Here is a 21,693-nt window from a genome sequence, read left to right as displayed (position 1 = left end):
AGGACAGCTTGCTTACACAGGCCACACTGCGCCAAGCCACACGCAAACACTTAAACTTACGTAACAAACACACTTAAGTGCGTAGGCTCTTAGTGAGTGACACCCCCTCCAAGATGTGAAATAGTTGCAGTCACACTAATGTCTATAGAAGTTTCCCTCTTACTCACATCAACATGAAACTCTCAGTCTAAGCATTTCGCCTTATGTAATTCACAAAATATACAAACCATCTCATACACTCTGCTTTAGGTATCAGGATCCAGTTGAGACTTCGGTCCCACAGACAAATTTAACCATCCAGTTCAACCCTAACGCAACAGCAATACACACTGAGTGTACAAAGCATTAGGAACAACTGCTTTTTCCATGACATAGACTGACCAAGTGAATACAGGTGAAAACTATGATCCCTTATTGATGTCACTTGTTAAACTCATTCAGTGTAGATGAAGGGGAGTAGACAGGTTAAAGAAGGATTTTTAAGCCTTGCCAGGCTCACCAGTTTGAATGTCAAGAACTGCAACGCTGCTGGTTTTTTCACACTCAACAGTTTCCTGTGTGTATCAAGAATGGTCCACCACCCAAAGGACATCCAGCCAACATGGCAACTGTGGGAAGCGTTGTAGTCAACATGGCCCAGCACCCATGTGGAATGCTTTCGACACCTTGTAGAGTCCATGCCCAGACGAATTGAGGGTGTTCTGATGGCAAAAGGGTGTGCAACTCAGTATTAGGAAGGTGTTCCTAATGTTTTTTACACTCTGACAATATACACTAAGTTTTACATCACAAACATCCTTTGTGTCAGGTCGTCTTAGTGACACCATCTCCAAGATCTAGCCACACATGTTGGGATCACATCAACAGGAAGCTATTCAACCCCATGTGAAATAGTTGCAGTCACAATGACATCCATAGAAGTTTCACCCTTACTCAAATCGACAGGAATCTCTCAGCTATTTCACCTTCTAGAATCTGCATCGAGAATCTATTATGTCAAAAGAGAGACGCACTAAGAGTAGCTTTACTCCTACAAATCTTCTTAGTGAAATTCTTTTTGGACCTTATGCCGCATGCACTACACCAATAAATACCTCTAAAACTGGGTATCAACAAAAACATATGTCCTGTCAATGCTTAAAACAGCAAAACAATCTCTATCTTATCTGTTCAGGTCATTATGGCCAAACAGTTCTATTTTTGTTGGCCAAAAAGTCCAATCTTTGTCCCCATGTGGGGACAAACCGTAGTCTGGCTTTTTTAAATGGCGGGTTTGTAGCAGTGGCTTCTTCCTTGCTGAGCGGCCTTTCAGGTTATGTCGATATAGGACTCGTTTTACTGTGGATATAGATACTTTTGTACCCGTTTCCTCCAGCATCTTCACAAGGTCCTTTGCTGTTGTTCTCGGATTGATTTGCACTTTTCGCACCAAAGTACGTTCATCTCTAGGAGACAGAACGCGTCTCCTTCCTGAGCGGTATGACGGCTGAGCGGTATGACGGCTGCGTGGTCCCATGGTGTTTATACTTGCGTTATTTTGTTTGTACCGATGAACGTGGTACCTTCAGGCGTTTGGAAATCGCTCTCAAGGATGAACCAGACTTGTGGAGGTCTACAATTTATTTTATTTTCTTGGCTGATTTCTTTGGATTTTCCAATGATGTCAAGCAAAGAGACACTGAGTTTGAAGGTAGGCCTTGAATTACATCCACAGGTACACCTCCAATTGACTCAAATGATGTCAATTAGCTTCTAAAGCCATGACATCATTTTCTGGAATTTTCCAAGCTGTTTAAAAGGCACAGTCAACTTAGTGTATGTAAACTTCTGACCCACTGGAATTGTGATACAGTGAATTATAAGTGAAATAATCTGTCTGTAAACAATTGTTGAAAAAATTACTTGTGTCATGCACAAAGTAGATGTCCTAACCGACTTGCCAAAACTATAGTTTGTTAACAAGAAATTTGTGGAGTGGTTGAAAAACGAGTTTTATTGACTCCAACCTAAGTGTATGTAAACTTCCGACTTCAACTGTAGATGTTTTGACACTTGGTCAAACTCAAATAAAGTAAAGAATTGTAAGCATTTCGTTTTATGTAATTCACAAAATAAACAATCCATCATACTCTGCTTTAAGTATAAGGATCCAGTCTATACTGATATGCAAGTTTGAGACTTTGGTCCCACAAACAAATTGAACCATCCCGTTGAACCCTAACCCAACAACACTAGATATTGTCAAAGGTATACATTAAAAACATCCTTTGTGTCGAGTCGTTTCATGGCATGTGCCCAAGTGCAGCCCAGGCTATTCCATATACACTGCAAAAAAAGTTAACATTAGTAGACTATCCATAAGTCATGTAGACAAACCAAACTGTACATGCTAACACGACTATCTTTGCCCATCAGCATACTTTGGCTACTCGGCTAATTTGACCAGTTTCTGGGTATCTCTTCGTCATTACCTTTCCTTCGCCTTCCATAGTGATTGATCAGCGAAGTATCGATGGTTGTCGGGATACCTCGCAGAAGACAGGACACAATTATGCAGAAGAGTCTTCTAGGATCCTTTTATCTCCAGTGAGGAAACTAAAATCCACAGTGCTTACTACACCGTCGTTAGCCTTTGCAAATACTGATAGTTTAAAAAAACATTTAAAATCCACAATTCATTATAACAATTTCATTATGCGGTCTTTACTTATCTATTTTATGATACGCAAGTATACCTACCGTTCGTTATAGGCTCCCATTGATACGTTCTTACTGGACATAAGCCGGTTGATATTATTCAATCAGCTTTCAATATTATTGACTGTCGGCAGCTTCGGAGCGAGCGATTCCGAGGAGTGGGAGAGAGCCTGTTTGTAAAATATGATTGTAATTGGCTGTGGATAGCTCGGCAGATGACGTAGATCATTGCGTCCTACTGTAGAAGAAAGTTCTGATGGACAGAGCCATTTTCCCACTTCAGTCCATATTTATGTTGCATGTGCTACTTTGAAAAAGTAATGCTAGTATCTAAGGCAAGAGTACTTGTTAATAGATTAGCAATTCAATTATCCATTAGTAACTGTACCTTATTGCTGTAATATTATGTATTGTTAGGCTACTTTAAAAAGGTAAAGCCTTCAATGTGTGCAGAAGGTATTTTAAATTAAAGGAGGCATATCCATGAGGTGAAATAAAGGCTTGATAAAGCCTACCTTCATCAAATGTCTTTATTGAAATTGTTATGAAGTTCTACAGCTGCACCATCGAGAGCATCCTGACTGGTTGCACCACTGCCTGGCATGGCAACTGCTCGGCCTCCGACCGCATGGCACTACAGAGGGTAGTGCGTACAGCGCAGTACATCACTGGGGCCAAGCTTCCTGCCATCCAGGACCTCTATACCGGGTGGTGTCAGAGGAAGGCCCTAAAATTGTCATAGACTCCAGCCACCCTAGTCATGGACTGTTCTCTCTGCTACCGCATGGCAAGCGGTACTGGAGCGCCAAGTCTAGGTCCAAGAGACTTCTTAACAGCTTCTACTCCCAAGCGATGGAGCTTTTAATTAATATACAAGCTCCCAGAATAATTATTCTTGATTTTTCTAAATGTCAGATTGTTCTGATAAGATGTCACTAGGGTGTTTGTGTGTTTACCAACCACTATACCACTGATCAGAACATTCCCTCCATTGTTTTGGGCCAGCATAATACAGGTTGACTGACTAAAATAAATAAACAAATCCTTGAACGAGCAGCTTGGCATGAACGTTGATGCAGGAGTAAACAGCACACGACTGACAGGAACGACTCCTGGGTCAAGTCATTGATATTAATTAAAAGCTCCATCGCTTGGGAGTAGAAGCTGTTAAGAAGTCTCTTGGACCTAGACTTGGCGCTCCAGTACCGCTTGCCATGCGGTAGCAGAGACTGGCAGCAATGACTTGAGCAGTGCCGTTTCTAGACATAAGCGACAACCATCTGCTAGGGGACCCCAAAACAAAAATAAATAAATGAAAAAGCAGCAGTTATTCTCATGTCAGTCACTTAATTAGGCCATGTCAGCTAACATTTTATAGATTGCTAGTTGAGTCTAGCCAGCTATCTAAACCTTGTAGTGGCAGAATTACTGACCGAGTACTCAAGGCATGTGCCCAGGGGCCCTGACCTCCAGTGGGCCCCAATTGATTTTGTTTGTCACTCACTCAGATATCATATGAATATTGCATAACTCATGGCAAAATGTGTGGAATGGCAGGACATATGCTTTAAAACTGCACATTTTCCTCTCCACCTCTTGGACAAAGTGTAGAACTGCAAGAAATTATAATTTTGAAAAAACGGCTAAATTTCCATAGGAGTCGTTCCTGTCAGTCGTAAGCTGTTTACTCCTCCATCGTGGTAATGCTAAGCTGCTCTGTCCTGGATGTGTTTATTTATTTATTACATTTTCTATTCAACCTTTACTTTGTAAGATGGGTGCCACAGCCCTCAGGTGCCAGATCTGTGATGGCATGATATCAAAATATTTTCAGAACACACAGAACACAAATCTACCTCTGCCAAATTAGCCACACCACTAATACAAGATTGGCATTGTAAATAGTTTGAGAAGTGCACCTGTTGAACATCAGGAGGAGCAATTGTCCCTCACATGTTTCATATAGACTCTTAAAACCTGTTTGCGTAGGCTATGGCATCATGTTACTGTCAGTGGCTTGGTAATGTCCACTTTTAAAACAAATAATGAACATTATGGAAATAACTATGTGAATAGGGAGCCTGAGGTGACTGTAAATTATCAGTCTTGAAAACACCTGAAAATTAAAATTACACTATTTTGTAGCTTTGGCAACTATGTGTGTGTGTGTTCTATACCTGTTTGCTCTTCTCCCTGTAGGCTTTACAGACGCTCCACACATCTTGGCTGCAACCCTTCTAATTTAGTGTACCCTGCGCACACAATCCATGTGGAATTCTGGGTCTCTGGCAGCGCTTGGAATTGCCGATCTGTGGTCAAGAACGTTGAGTTCATCTCAGCCTATGCTGCCCCTCAGTCCCTTGAATTTTTGGCCCTGTCGGAGACATGGATCACCCCAGAGAACACCGCTAATCCAGCTGCTCTTTCTTCATCTGATTACGTTTTCTCTCATAATACAAGTGCATCTGGTCGCCGCAGTGGTGGCACAGGGCTACTCATTTCTCCTAAGTGAAGATGTTTTATTTTCTCCTTCTCTCACCTGTCCATCTCATTTGAATTTAATGCTGTCACTGTCACTTGTCCACTAAAGCATAACATTGTTGTCTTCTATCACCCAATAGGTGCCCTTGAGTTCCTCAATGAGCTCGACACCTTGAAAAGCAAATTTCCTGACAATGGCACATCACTCTTTGTACTTGGCGACTTCAACCTCTAGACGTCTGCCTTCGATGAATTATCTTTCCACTCCTTGCCTCTTGACCTCACCCTTTCCCAATCCCCTCCAACTCACAAGGCAAGCAATACGCTCACAAGGCAAGAAATACTAGAGGCTGTTCACCAAGTATTCTCACTGCAACCCCCCTGATCCCTATTTTGTTTCCTTTTCTGTCTTCCTTTCCACCAACCCTAGCCACTCAGCCCCTACCCAGATGGCCATGAGCCGTCGCAATCTCTCCCACCACTCCATCGCCTTCTATCCTATCATCTCTCCCTTCTGCTAAATCCTTCTCCCTCCTGTTTCATCAACTCATCCCTGACCACTGGTTGCGTCCCCTCTGACTTCAAAATGGCCCGAGTTGCTCCCTTCCTCAAGAAACCAACACTTGACTCATCTGATGTCAAAAACTATAGACCTGTATCCCTTCTTTATGTTCTTTCCAAAACACTTGAGCATGCTGTTGTAGTGAAAATATATAGAGAGTGAACAAATGTGAACGATGAAGGCCAGTGGCGAAAATACACCTAGTGAATTGCTGGCGCTGAGTATTGGTAGAATGACACCATCTGTGGGCTATCACAGGGGTCAAACACCTTATCTGTGGCAAGCTCAATGAAGAGACATTCCCACAGAAGTTCTAGGGTCACTGAAGCCAGGAGGGGTGAAGACTGATGCAACTTGAATCGACTAAATTAATTAAAACAATTAGATTGTCATGTTTGGATTGTTTCAAGAGTTCATAAAGAGCTATGCATTTTGACATGTTTCATTGTATGGTAAGTGCTATGGATTTATTGTTACAGAGTAACTGTGTTATTCTGTCGGATGGCGGCTAGTTCAAAGAGGAGCGACACAGGGATGTGCCTGTATAATTTAGATAAGAGTTGTGATGACTAGATCCAAGAATGTGTGTGTTGATTTCATGTCTTTGTTTTAATGTTTTGGGCCATGCAAAGTGATGTTAATTAGACTGGCGATACTGGGATTTGGCGCTCTTGGAATAATAAAAACTGGGTTTAAACATTGATTATGGAGTCCTAGGAAAACCGATCTCCTGATGTACATTTGTATGCCATAGTGGTGAATTTTCTATGCTGCTAAGACTTAGGACATTTTGTATTATTTTTATCGTGAAGATTTCTGATATGTACCATTTGTTAAATGTATTCTTATTGCATAACTGTAATAAATCAGATTATTTTTTAAATGGATACGAACCGTAGTCCTCACATTTGAGGAATATTACTTATTATTATTTGGTGAAGTGTCTAACAGTAAATGTTATTAGCAATATACATAGCATATATGCTCAGTCTCTAACTGTGCTTCTCTGAGCTAAGGTTAACTAAATCATTTAATGCTAGGACATTGAGAAGGACATTGCAAGATATTAGCTCTTTGTTCCTGAGCCTCTTAATAATTGCATAACGTTTAACCTAGGCACGTGCATCTTATAGTATTCCGGGTGGTGACGCAGGGCTCTCAACCTTTGTCTATACCAACTGGATACGATAATGGGCCTATAGCCTTCAAACAATAATAGATAGTACATCTTATTAGGTTCATAGACCCTCTACACTAATTCTCAGACAAAGTGAATATTCACTATTGCACACTGTCTCTGATCAACTCTCTTATCTCTCTCAGAACGATCTTCTTGACCCTAACCAGTCAGGCTTCAAGACGGGTCACTCAACCGAGACTGCTCTTCTCTGTGTCACAGAGGCTCTCCGCACTGTCGAAGCTGAATCTCTCTCCTCTGTTCTTATCCTCTTAGATCTAGCCGCCGCCTTCGACACCATGAAACATCAGATCCTCCTCGCCACGCTCTCAGGGCTGGGCGTCTCAGGCTCTGCACACTTTGATTGCATCCTACCTGGCAGACTGCTCCTACCATGTGATGTGGAGAGGATACTCTCACTATTGGTCTCCCCCAGGGCTCAGTTCTATGCCCTCTTCTCTTCCCTCCATACACAAAGTCACTCGGCTTTGTCATATCCTCACATGGTCTCTCCTATCATTGCTATGTGGATGACACTCAACTACTTTTCTCCTTCCCTCCTGACACACAGGAGGCGACTCGCATCTCTGCATGCCTGGCAGAAATCTCAGCTTGGATGTCGGCCTACCACCTCAAGCGCAACAAGACGGAGCTGCTCTTCCTCCCAGGGAAGACCTGCCTGCTCGAAGACCTCTCCATCCCGGTTGACAACTCTACAGTGTCGCCCTCCCAGAGTGCAAAGAACCTTGTCGTGACCCTGGACAACACCCTGTCGTTCTCTGCAAACATCAAAGCAGTGACTTGCTCCTGCAGGTTAATGCTCTACAACATCCGTAGAGTACGACCCTCTCTCACACAGGTCCTAATCCAGGCAGTTGTCATCTCCCGTCTGGACTACTGCAACATGCTGGCTGGGTTCCCCGCTTGTGCCATCAAACCCCTGCAACTTACCCAGAACGCTATAGCCAGTCTGGTTTTCAACCTTCCCAAGTTCTCCCATGCCACCCAGATCCTCCGCACACTCCACTGGCTTCCAGTCGAAGCTCGCATCCACTGCAAGACCATGGTGCTTGCCTACGGAGCAGCAAGAGGAACTGTCCCTCCCGACCGCTATGCTCAAACCATACACCCCAACCCGAGCACTCCGTTCTGCCACCTCAGGTCTCTTGGCCCTCCCACCCCTTCGGGAGGCCAGCTCCCGCTCAGCCCAGTCCAAGCTCTTCTCTGTCCTGGCACCCCAATGGTGGAACCTGAAGCTAGGACAGCAGAGTCCTTGCCCATCTTCCAAAAGCACCTGAAACCCTACCTCTTCAAAGAATATCTGAAATAATACCCCTCCCCCCCCTAAAAAAACAAACAAAAAAAACTTAACCAACACTTGCACCCCCCCCCCCCTCTTTGCTGATAGCTACTTTGAGGAAAAGTTGACTTACTTACTGTGATATGTGGTTGTCCCACCTAGCCACCTTAAGATGAATGCACTAACTGTAAGCTGATCTGGATAAGAGTGTCTGCTAAGTGACTCAAATTTAAAATGTAACAATGGTCATTGCTTGTATTAAAAAGGAGAACAGGCCAATTCCATAAATGGGTACAAGACACACACCGCAATAATACTGGATTGGAGGGATGGGACATTTAGCATATCTGGTTTACAGGTCAAAGCCACCAGACGAACAATAACTATAGTACAAAAATATCAATAGGTTTGGTTTTACTACTAATACAAAAATGGGACTGAAGTACACTACTTTTCCACAGATAGGGTAAATGTGTTGTTGAGATCATTGGCTGCATTGACGCCAACCTTTGTTCCTGACAGTAGGGAGGTGTACGGTCATCTGAATGCCAAAATCAAAAAAATATATTTCCTGAGGTGCAGGAAAGACCTACGTGCAAAGACTACTGCTCCAAGAACAAATGAATGCAAAACTTGGGTCCAAATTACTTAATCAATACTCTTTGAAAGTGAACATAAACAATAATGTTAAAAGAATGGGTGGAGGTTTGGTGGGATCAGTATTGTTTAATATATCAAAAGAGAATTCTTGAATACAAGCCATTGCGAACACCTTGTGTCAAAAGCCATGCAACATGATCAAAAACATCCAGGTTTGGAAAAATAAATTAATAAWAAAAAAACAGTACAGATGATAGTTTAATACAGTATATAATGAAAGAAATAATCAGGGCAGAATAGACAGGTAATGAATGAGTCATTTAGCAGAAACAGGAATCCCATTCTTCCACCTACCAGACTGGTTGTTATTGAATGGGTTTCTGCTTTGGTTGTGCTGTAACCAGTGAAGATATAGATAGCCCTTGCATGCAAGACACGGGGTCCTCCTCTGTCATGATAATAGGCCTAATGGATTCACAAGGGTCACCTTAGTTAGCCAACCATTGAATGACTGACTGACTGACTGACTGATGGACCACCAATGATAAACACAACACATTGTGAACATAGCAACAGTTCAGAATAAGAAAAGACAATAAAACAGACCACATCCACAACAGTATGGCCTAGTAGTCAGAGAAAGGAAATGACTGCCTTATTGCTTGTTTACATGTTAGTTGGTGAACTACTACTGCACCTGCGTACATAATAAGCTAAGCAATGTCTAGTTTAGTCATTTTGTCCTGTAAACAAATTCCCCAAAATAACATTTGATTTATTACTGCAGCTATATTTTTTCTGTGATAAATATTTTGTGTATTGGGTCATTACACCCACTACGGGGCCACAATGCTAGAATGGAAACAGTAGGGTGGAGAGCACAATGTGCGTTTGCAATCCAATACCTGCATGGCGTCATCTACCACTGACTTCCACCACACAGAGGCTACAGTTATAGAGAGAGCCCATTACGTTTTTACCAAGTTGTGTGCTAGCCAAACGAACAGCTTTTTCATGATGAGACAAAAGTTCTAAAAAGCTTTATTTGGAATGAACGAGCCTGTCTCTTTCACCGGGATAGCAGAACAAGCTAGGGCAGCCAACTGATGTTCACAAGGAATAACAAGGTCTGCACTTTCATAATAATGACATTGATCATTTGTTAATATATTATGTCTGTCCCTCCCTCTCACCTGTCCTGGCAGTGTCGCATTGTTTCTCTCGTGTAAGTACAGGTGAGAGTGCTTATCTGGACAGTTCCTAGTGCTGACTGTAATCCCCCTGGGTACAGTTGCTATTTTAAGGAAATACTTTACAATGGTTTGATACCAGCACTTCTGACACTGGGATGATGCTGTGGTAGGATGTAACATACAGGTCTTAGGACCAGATTTACTAAGCATTTGCACTTGTGCAAAGTTGCCACCTATCATTTTCAGAAGGGAATAATTTCTTAAAGCTAATCAATAATATTGTTCATTTAAACTCAATCCTAACTTTTATTTTACCTTTGTGTTTAATTTTATTCCCTCTGAAAAAAACATAACTGCAAACTTTGCACCAGTGCAATTTTTTGTTGTTGAACATCTTGCATGTGAGACCAATGCGAGTTTGAAACACACACCTTTGTCTAGCAGTTGTTGTTGGTGAGGTCTGAGGGCTGTGGCTGGGTGTGAACTGGTCCATGGCCACCTCGACTTCCCTTGAGAGAGGATGAGCTCGGGTAAAATCATGACACCTAATCCAGGCAGTCATGTGACCTCCATAATGCTGCTGGCTCATGGGAATATTCTCTGCCTCCAGGATGACTCAACTTCACATGACGGGAACCTGATCCCCTCCCCACCTGCCTGCTCTGACACCCACCTGCTCCCGCTGCCTAATCCAGCATCCTGCCTCCATCCTCCAAACCCAGCCCAGCACAGGAGACAGACATCCAAACTGGCCAATCCAGAGTACAGAGAAAAGACACATGGTATAAGTGCTTTGAGAGACACTATGCACAATTAATAAATCATGGAAGTAGGCCTAGTAAACACACACAAGGCCATGGGTAGAACAGTCAAGGAAGATGTATAGGTGGCATGGCAGAGATCAAATATTGAGGAAGGCTGGCGCAAGGACATTTTCCCTCAAAACAACTACTGGTATTCACTCTTAAACCAGTGCCTAGCAAGCATATTGTACAGTAGTGGCAATTTTAACTTCTTACTGTGTAGCCTTGCCTGCCATCCTTTGACATTCTCTCTGTCCTGGACCTACTGTAAAGTTGAATGGGATGGGATCTGCCAGTTCACTGAGTTCAAACAGGAAGATCAAGACCTGATCCGGAGGTGGATGGTGGCAAAAGACTGACCAGTGTACCCAAAACAAGTACCCCCACATTCACTTTCTCTCCTGCTCTTGTCCCTGTCATCAAGGGTACCATTTTGTAATAGAGGTTGACACTGTTGAAAGGCTCGTTGCACAGCATGAAAGCGGGGTGTCAAATGGAACTCATCACTCCCACAAAGATGGTGACATGACATCAGCACAGTGCATGCAGCTTCAAGCCACAATTATGTGGCAAGAGTACTCTCTGTTTGCTCCGTTGGCGAAATACTGTAGGGCCATTATTCCCTTTGCACAATTAGGACAACTTTGCCTCTTTGTTTCCTGCCACTGGCACACATAGGAGAACAGGCTGTCACCCTGAATTTGACCAGTCATTCAGTGCAATGATGAGTCATAGCTAGGGACAAGCTGGTAAATGTGCTGACCAATCTATGTAATGAATTGGAGAATCTGCTTCATCAGCATGGGAATTTTAATGACTGACACCAGCAACTGGAATTCTACATGTGACAGAGACAGTAAAATAACTTGTTCGAGCCTTGAAGGATCTCTCGAAAGTTATCGAACATTTTCTGGGAGATGAAATCCCATCCAGGAGAGTGAAAGTTCAGAACAATCCTTAATGTTCTTCAAATGGTTCCTAGATGAAAAGATCGAAAACGTTGGTCAAGCCCCTATAAAACAACAGGAAGTTGCTCTAAAGGGGATGTGAAAAGAAAGGTGGTGAGTTTTGCATATCAGCAAATGGGACGTTTGCATATCTCTTTGAAGTCATTGTGTTTGAGGGCTGTAGATGAAAATAGATGTTTAACAAAGCATTGTCGGAACACAGCAAGTGATACTTTGCTTTCAATGTGAGAAAATGTTTGGCCTTTAAGAGTTTGAACACAGGCCCCTTATACAGCACCCCAGCAACCTTCCATAGACTTATGCAGAGCTATTAGGGAAACCTGGTAGCAGGTTCCTCTTGGCAGTACTGTATGCTGCTGCCATCTTGTGGAGAATAGCACCCATAACTTTGAGCACAGGAAAGCAGGACCAAATACTGGCCCAACAGAACACCATAGAATAGAACAGAAAGCCATTGTAGAGAATATGTCTTGCACATACATACAATATTGCCACATACACTGGCAATTTAATACAGAAAATAAGAATATATTAACATTGAGCTATTCAAACAATATTGGAAAGCTACAACAACCCATTATGGTGAAATAACAATTAATTTGACTGTATAAATAGTCATGCACCTATATCTATAGCCAACCCTTACAAAAATACATTTGTTGATGCAAACTTCCCGCAAGTCTGTGGCAAATTTGCTGCAAACTAAAATGTGTGCCAAAAATGTTGCCAGAAGTTTGCAAATGTTTGCCACTAGTGGTGAATCTGCGGCAAACCTTTGGCAACAATAATATTTACTGCCACTAGTGGCAAACAGTTCACCTGAGTTTTTTTTGTGGCAGACAATTCTCTCAAGATTCCATTTTGAATCTGTGGCAGCAACATTTATTGCCACTAGTGGCAAACAGTTTACCAGAAGCTAATCCTTATTTTGGGTAGCTTCATACAGGTCAGGGACACAAAAGAACTGGCAGAGATTCCGTGAGCTGTTAAGGGGAAATGGCGGCGAGTACTGCGGACGAAATGGAGAAAAAGTCAGTGAAGCAACAGCTGTGCTGGAATGTGAACAATATGGGTGTCAGTTCTGATGTTATGGAGCAGGAGGATGATGGTCAAGGACCAGAATGGTCAGTAGTGGAAAGACATAGGAGGAAAAGATCATGATACAGAAAGCAGTGAAGTGTCTAGTAAAGAAAGCATAAAGAGGGCCAAGGTAGGAAGCAAGAGTAATAATGTGTTGGAGTAGAAAGTGGTGATGGTGTTTGATGAGACCACAGAGCCTCATTTACACCCTATCCAACTAATGCAGTCGAGAAAGAGGTAGAGGTTAGTCAAATTAGCTTGGCTCATTGGAAATGGTAGATTGTTAATATTTGTGAAAGCCAGACTCAGCAAGAGAAGATTCTGAAAATGGAAAAGCTTAATGGGAATAAGATTAAAAGCCATGTCCCTGGTGGGCCTCCCGAGTGGCGCAATGGTCTAAGGTGCTGTGCCACTAGAGATCCTGGTTCGAGTCCAGGCTCTGTCGCAGCCGGCCGCGACCGGGAGACCCATGGGGCGGAGCACAATTGGCCCAGCGTCGTCCAGGTTAGGGGAGGGTTTGGCCGGCCGGGATGTCTTTGGCCCATCACGCTCTAGCGACTCCTGTGGCGGGCCCGGGCGCATGCATGCTGACACGGTAGCCAGGTGTACGGTGTTTCCTCCGACACATTGGTGCGGCTGGCTTCCGGGTTAAGCGAGTTAGATAGGTATCTCCTGTGCCATAATTTATTTATATATATATATATATATTGCTCAAAAAAATTAAGGGAACACTTAAACAACACAATGTAACTCCAAGTCAATCACACTTCTGTGAAATCAAACTGTCCACTTAGGAAGCAACACTGATTGACAATAAATGTCACATGCTGTTGTGCAAATGAAATAGACAACAGGTGGAAATTATAGGCAATTAGCAAGACACCCCCAATAAAGGAGTGGTTCTGCAGGTGGTGACGACAGACCACTTCTCAGTTCCTATGCTTCCTGGCTGATGTTTTGGTCACTTTTGAATGCTGGCGGTGCTTTCACTCTAGTGGTAGCATGAGACGGAGTCTACAACCCACACAAGTGGCTCAGGTAGTGCAGCTCATCCAGGATGGCACATCAATGCGAGCTGTGGCAAGAAGGTTTGCTGTGTCTGTCAGCGTAGTGTCCAGAGCATGGAGGCGCTACTAGGAGACAGGCCAGTACATCAGGAGACGTGGAGGAGGCCGTAGGAGGCAACAACCCAGCAGCCGGACCGCTACCTCCGCCTTTGTGCAAGGAAATTACTGCCAGAGCCCTGCAAAATGACCTCAGCAGGCCACAAATGTGCATGTGTCTGCTTAAACGGTCAGAAACAGACTCCATGAGGTGGTATGAGGGCCCGACGTCCACAGGTGGGGTTGTGCTTAGAGCCCAACACGTGCAGGACGTTTGGCTTTGCCAGAGAACACCAAGATTGGCAAATTCGCCACTGGCGCCCTGTGCTCTTCACAGATGAAAGCAGGTTCACAGTGAGCACATGTGACAGACGTGACAGAGTCTGGAGACGCCGTGGAGAACGTTCTGCTGCTTGCAACATCCTCCAGCATGACGGTTTTCGGTGGTCAGTCATGGTGTGGGGTGGCATTTCTTTGGGGGGCCGCACAGCCCTCCATGTGCTCGCCAGAGGTAGCCTGACTGCCATTAGGTACCGAGATGAGATCCTCAGACCCCTTGTGAGACCATATGCTGGTGCGGTTGGCCCTGGGTTCCTCCTAATGCAAGACAATGCTAGACCTCATGTGGCTGGAGTGTGTCAGCAGTTCCTGCAAGAGGAAGGCATTGATGCTATGCACTGGCCCGCCCGTTCCCCAGACCTGAATCCAATTGAGCACATCATGTCTCGCTCCATCCAACGCCACACCACAGACTGTCCAGGAGTTGGCGGATGCTTTAGTCCAGGTCTGGGAGGAGATCCCTCAGGAGACCATCCGCCACCTCATCAGAAGCATGCCTAGGCATTGTAGGGAGGTCATACAGGCACGTGGAGGCCACACACACTACTGAGCCTCATTTTGACTTGTTTTAAGGACATTACATCAAAGTTGGATCAGCCTGTAGTGTGGTTTTCCACTTTAATTTTGAGTGTGACTCCAAATCCAGACCTCCATGGGTTGATAAATTTGATTTCCATTGATAATTTGTGTGATTTTGTTGTCAGCACATTCAACTATGTAAAGAAAAAAGTACTTAAGAATATTTCATTCAGATCTAGGATGTGTTATTTTAGTGTTCCCTTTATTTTTTTGAGCAGTGTATATATTTGCTACTGCTCGACTAAATCGACTAATTGGGGTCAACCATACTCCAGATACACAAGGTGACATCGCTTTAAGACTTCTGCCAGTGGTCCTCCCAACACCAGTCTACAAGATAGGCAGGAAGACATTCCGGCCTAGCTTCAATGAGACGAGAAAGATTGACGAGCTGCCTGTAAATTTAATAGTGGATAGGCATAGATTGATGGGGAAATTAGATGGCATTTTGTAAACCTTGAATGAAAGGAACAGCATTCCAAAATTGGTAAGGCATAACTGCACACTCCAAGACATTAGGAAGGTTTCCATCCAATTTGTGACAGATTTATGTGAATATTTTAGTCTGCATAAAACTGTGCATTCTCTCACCGGAGATGTTGAGTAAACATACTTTTAGCGGATAAAAGGCTGTGTGATGATGTAGTGCACATAAAAATAACTTTTGCCATTAAATACCGAATGCATTTCTTAAATGGGTTTTCATCGCGTTTTCATCTGTACTGATGATTTTGTCACAAACTGTTGCGTTATGTAGCAAATGTGCCCACTCTGGTCTTGTCACATGCACTTTAGCCAACAGCTCACATACAGTGGGGGTAGGCTATCCACATTGTGAGATTATGGAGAAAAACAATAGTATTTGTCAAACGGCAGCCAAGTGTTCCCCATCATGTCACCAGAATAAACCCTCAATGTTTATTGGAAAGGAGCATCCACCAACCTGTAAAGTTCAAAATGTATGTAATCTGTAGCCTAATGAACGGCATGCTTTCCCAAGTCGTAGAGGGAGTAGAATGCACAATAATGTTACTCAAATTGACTGGCCATCTCGGCGAGAAATATAATTTGACATTTGTTAGTTTAGATTTGTTTATTATCACATTTTTATTTGTAAAAGTAATATAAACCCAACACATTTTATAGGATCAGATATTTTTTTTATTGAACAATTACACATTATTGAATCTATTTTCTTTTTAACTAGTAAACCTACACATTCTGAACAATGATGGGTTTTAAGCAGTGTATTAGTTAGTTAACATGCTACCTAACTGATCAACAATTATAGGTACAAGCTAATAACAAGGTATATATGCTATCTTATTGAACAAGCAACTTAACTCAAATAATGATGTGTGCGCTAGGCATCTCCCCAGCTCTCTCCAGGTTGTTGTGCCGTTTGGCTGGCTAGCTGCTCAATGCTTTCCTCCAGATATTGCCACTGTTCTCGCTCACACCACCATCAGCTGTGTGTCTCCGCCAGTTCCAGAAAGTCCACTCCTTGCATACGTACTGTAAATATGATGGCAAGGAAATCCTAGATAGATTGGCAAGGAAATCCTCTTTATCTTCACTGTCCAACTGCATCGTCACGGAGCTGGAACCAGCAGAAGAGGATGGAGTGGCCTTAAAGCTGTATGCTGCTGTGGTGCCAAACTGCTGCAGAACTTCACTTGGTAGTTTATGCTGGTTACAGGTATCACAAGCCAGCTTCATTCCATACCACACCAGGAGTATGGAGTTGAGTGTGCAGTGACATTCAATTTAAAAAAAAAAWATATATATATTTTTTAATTTTACCCCCTTTTCTCCCCAATTTTCGTGGTATCCAATCGCTAGTAATTACCATCTTGTCTCATCGCTACAACTCCCGTACGGGCTCGGGAGAGACGAAGGTCGAAAGCCATGCGTCCTCCGAAGCACAACCCAACCAAGCCGCACTGCTTCTTAACACACTGCCTCCAACCCGAAAGCCAGCCGCACCAATGTGTCGGAGGAAACACCGTGCACCTGGCCCCCTTGGTTAGCGCGCACTGCGCCCGGCCCGCCACAGGAGTCGCTGGAGCGCGATGAAACAAGGATATCCCTACCGGCCAAACCCTCCCTAACCCGGAAGACGCTAGGCCAATTGTGCGTCGCCCCACGGACCTCCCGGTCGCGGCCGGCTGAGACAGAGCCTGGACGCGAACAGCCATTCAACCTCTGCATTTGAGTGTGGCAAGGAGAGGGCAGCGAGTGCAGCTTTGCACAGTTTTTCAAATGGATTTGACCCGGAAGAGTGTAGTTATTCACTTCACTCCAAAACTCGACTATTTTCTTAAACAAATGGATGTTTCTCCATTGGGAAACAATTGTATCAATTGTTTGGGGCTGGTACCCCAGTAGCTCAGCTACTTTAATAATTTCAGTGGTGCCTTTATTGTGCTTTAGCGTTTCCTTAACACTGAACAAGGCCATGTTTCACAAGGCTTTGCAAGTTTGTCTGGGAGCCTTGCTTGCAGCTCCTTGCTTAAAGCAACAATGCAGTTGATGCACTGTCTCCAAATGACCTTTTCGTCCTCTGGCGCAAGACTGAATTGGTACACCGTGCTCTCGAAAAAGGTACCCAAGGTATGGTGATGGACTGAGATGTCCGTCAATGGCATCCTCCAGGACATCAATTTTTGCCATAGGGTTGACTACTCTGCTGCAAATTGATGTTAAGAGGTGTACCAGATGGTCCAAAAGCTTGACAGGATCTGTTTGCTCTCCCTCAAATGACTTCACTGCAACTTGTATTTCAGACAGGATTGATTTCAAGAATGTCAGGTAGACATAGTTGATCTTGTCCACGTACCTGGCGTGGAGCACATCTGCCATGTAGCAATGCTCACTGGCCTTGGTCAACTCAAAGTGGAGCTTCAGTTCTTCCCACTGGCTCAATATACGAGTTACCGCAGGCTCAATCGATAGATAATGTGTGGCACAAACTTTGGTGATCTGCAGGGGATTCTGGCCACAATTAATGGTGGCATACAGTGCTTTGCATGCCTTGCGCCATTTTGGGGAAATCGAAAACCAGTTGTAGGTTTCCCTGATTAAGTACTCAACACTCCTAGGGATGGTTTCTTTGGATGCAGCGCTGACAGCCAATTGTGAAGAATGGCACACACAGCGGATGAGTACCAAACTGGGCAATGCACATTCTTCCTTTAACATCTTGTGCACCCCGTTGTGCATCCCAGTCATCACGGACGCATTATCAGTGCCAATACCCTGAATATTCTCTTTTAAGGTTACACGTCTCAAGAAACTCAACTACCACCTTTGCTATTGATCTGGAATCCCCCCCTACAATTCAACCAGCCCCAGAAATGTGTATACAACGGTTATTTTTTTAGCACTGAAATACCGAATCACCACACCCAGGTATTTCGAGACACTGACATCAGTGGACTTATCCAAAAGGAGACTGAACTTCTCATCCCCTACATCTGATGTTACCCTTTTGAGAAAATAAGGAGCCAGTACTCCCCTAATCATTTCTATGCACCTGGTGCGGTGCATTTTGAAGTTTGTTGCTAGTATAGTAGTGCCATAGTAGCTTCTGCACTTTTGCAGTTATCCACTTTCTTAACCAACTGTGGTAATGTAGACTGCAGTGCAGGGTTGTACGGTTAGATTTATTTATATGCTTTGCTGTAGCACAATGTTTTTTGATGTCATACATTTTTGCAAGCATATCTGATTTGCAGTACGCACAGTATGCCTGACAATCATCCCCAATTATTGGCTTCAGCCACCCTTTAAATTCAGGTATAGACTCCCACTCTTTTCTGTACTTCTGGCTGTACAATTTTGATTGAGACAAGTTGATTGATGTAAGTTCTGTTCAAGATCAAACATTTGTGACCAACTATATTCATTGGGTTTGTCTCGTCAAACGCTGCAGTCAGTCAACAATGATCTGCAATTTGCTGAAATTGCTGCTGGCCTGCTGCTGCCCTGTGCACCTGCTGCTGATGTCACTCACAATGCACTTTTGCAGCCAGGCCCGTGTGTTGTGACAGTGTGTGACAGGGAAAATTGTTTTTGTGTCATTTAGAGGGAAAATGCATCCATTTTAGCGTTTGAGTCACTTTTCAAAAGTTACTAAAAGTTCCAAAGAAATGTTTAAAAGTAACTMAATTTGTTGCTAGGTGCTGTTTGAAAAAAAAGTTGCCAGGGTAGTCTGAAAAGTTGGTAAATCAAGCAACAAAAGTGCTAAATTGGCATCACTGTGAGCTACTGGGTTATACTGTAGCATTCACAGAATTGACCGAAACGGTGGCGGCGTGTGTGTTTTTTACTAGGAATGATGTGCATTTTAACCATTATTTTCAGATCTGAACAGATGGTCTTGAGGTTGCATGGGTAAATCTACTTCTTCCTAAAATGTCATCCTATACGTGTTGGTGTGATTCTGACCTCCTAAGCAGAATCATTTATATGATTTAATCGAATTGCTGTGGTCACAATGTATTTGCTGATAGAGAATGTATTCTGCTTGGCGATATTAATACAAATGTGGAGTCATCACCCAAGAAAAGTACACTAGTAAATGCCCTGTATAACTTCAATCAGTTATTTGGACTAAAACAACTGATTGTTGAGCCAACCCAGGTGCGTATTGACAGTAAATTAACTTTGGATTTGATTATTGTATCAGATCAAGAGAACATCTGTCAGTCAGGAGTCTTAAATATTGGTTTAAGTGATCATTTGGTAACATACTGTACCCGTACAAAATCCAAAATGCTACTACAGCCAGGTAATAAATACATGAAGGTACAGTCTATGAAACAATACTCTAACATTTTGTAGAGGTCCTTGGAATTTTGGATTGGTCTCATGTACTAAACTGTGATGTTGATCAAGCTTGGTATCATTTTAAATATATGTTTGTCGGCACACAATTCTGGCTCCGATTAAACAAATTAGAATCTAACAGCGGTCAGGGAAATGGATCACTTCCGAGATTTTAGACCTCATAAGGAAAATGGATCGGTACCTGGCCAGATTCAGAAGGACAAATCTACAACAAGATTATGACGGTTATATTAACTGTAGAAACCAGGCAAGATACAAAATGGATAAGGCCAAATCCCAACATTATATAGATGCCATTAATGACAACTTACATCAGCCTCAAACTGTGGAACATTTTTATGGACATTGGCTCAAACTCCCCATAAAAAGGTAAAATCCTGTAGAATTGGCCTGGATAGTGATGATGTTTTATGTTTATGACCAAGCAAAGGTTGCAAATTATTTTAACACATTTTTTACCACTATAGCCTCATCTCTGGTTAAGTTACCCATCTGCTCTGGACACAGTGTCCAGTCCTTCATAAACAACTTTTACCATAGCAAAGGTATCACAAATTATTTGTTTGAGCTGTGCATGGTAACAGAGGACAACGTTTCTAATCTACTATGCTTAATGAGCACAAACAAAGCAACTGGGCTGGATAACTTTCCTGCAAGATTCATAAAGGATAGTGCTCGTGTCACTGCTAAAATGATAGCGCATATTGTAAACCTTTCTATTAGTTGGACCAGGTCTCCCTTGGAAAAGAGATGTTATGTCATTGAGAAAAACCGGTATAAATAAAGGTTAAAAAAAATAAGTGGTACATTTCCCAATGATCTCAAAACAGCCTGGGTGTTTACACTTCACAAGAAGAGTAGTAAAACAAATGTAGGAATCTACAGACCTGTGTCAATCCTCAGCACTTCACCCAAAGTTGTTGAGAGATTTGTTTTTAATAACCTTGAGGGATACATTCTTGAGCACAAACTTCTTTATGAACTACAATCTGGCTTTAGAACAGCTCACTCCACGGATACTTGCCTGATCTGTTTCGCCTGATCTGTTTCACCTGTGCTTGTCTCCACCCCCTCCAGGTGTCACCCATCTTCCCCACTTACAATTGAAGTCGGAAGTTTACATACACTTTGGGTGGAGTCATTAAAACTCGTTTTTAAACCACTCCACAAATATCTTGTTAACAAACTATAGTTTTGGCAAGTCGGTTAGATCATCTACTTTGTGCATGACACAAGTAATTTTTCCAACAATTGTTTACAGACAGATTATTTCACTTATCATTCGCTGTATCACAATAACAGTGGGTCAGAAGTTTACATGTGCCTTTAAACAGCTTGTAAAATTCCAGAAAATTATGTCATGGCTTTAGAAGCTTCTGATAGGCTAATTGACATCATTTGAGTCAACTGGAGGTGTACCTGTGGATATATTTCAAGGCCTATCTTCAAACTCAGTGCCTCTTTGCTTGACATCATGGGAAAATCAAAAGAAATCAGCCAAGACCTCAGAAAAAAAATTGTAGACCTCCACAAGTCTGGTTCATCCTTCGGAGAAATTTCCAAACGCCTGAAGGTACCACGTTCATCTGTACAAACAATAGTACGCCAAGTATAAACAACATGGGACCACGCAGCCGTCATACCGCTTGTCTCCTAGAGATGAACGTACTTTGGTGCAAAAAGTGCAAATCAATCCCAGAACAACAGCAAAGGACCTTGTGAAGATGCTGGAGGAAACAGGTACAAAAGTATCTATATCCACAGTAAAACGAGTCTTATATCGACATAACCTGAAAGGCCGCTCAGCAAGGAAGAAGCCACTGCTCCAAAACCACCATAAATAAGCACATGGGGACAAAGATCATACTTTTTGGAGAAAAAATATTTACAACCTCTGGGGTATAACATGTTGGGAAAAGAGGTATAAGAGAGTGACATACAGTGCATTCAGAAAGTATTC

The 21,693-nt window shown here is 42.9% G+C and overlaps 1 protein-coding gene across 3 annotated transcripts in view; it reads right to left on the bottom strand.

The window, feature by feature from the left end:
* Positions 1 to 20,727, bottom strand: part of LOC111977254 (solute carrier family 2, facilitated glucose transporter member 1) — a 33,216-nt gene extending 12,489 nt beyond the window's left edge. Inside the window, exons 1-2 of one of the 3 annotated variants that reach the window (XM_024006635.2) lie at positions 2,740 to 2,904; positions 2,472 to 2,641 (exon numbers count right to left, since the gene is read on the bottom strand). In XM_024006635.2, the coding sequence (XP_023862403.1) occupies positions 2,472 to 2,489 (18 nt within the window). In that variant the 5' untranslated portion in view covers positions 2,490 to 2,641; positions 2,740 to 2,904. Of the gene's footprint in view, positions 1 to 2,471; positions 2,905 to 20,620 lie in introns of those variants that run through there. The other 2 variants (XM_024006637.2, XM_024006636.2) reach the window with 2 other exon arrangements.
* Positions 20,728 to 21,693: the final 966 nt, after the last annotated feature.

Source organism: Salvelinus sp. IW2-2015, linkage group LG17 (genome assembly GCF_002910315.2).
Source record: "Salvelinus sp. IW2-2015 linkage group LG17, ASM291031v2, whole genome shotgun sequence".
Taxonomy (NCBI): domain Eukaryota; kingdom Metazoa; phylum Chordata; class Actinopteri; order Salmoniformes; family Salmonidae; genus Salvelinus; species Salvelinus sp. IW2-2015.
The sequence above is the reverse complement of the archived record's forward strand: the minus strand, read 5'-3'. Positions and strand labels throughout refer to the sequence as shown.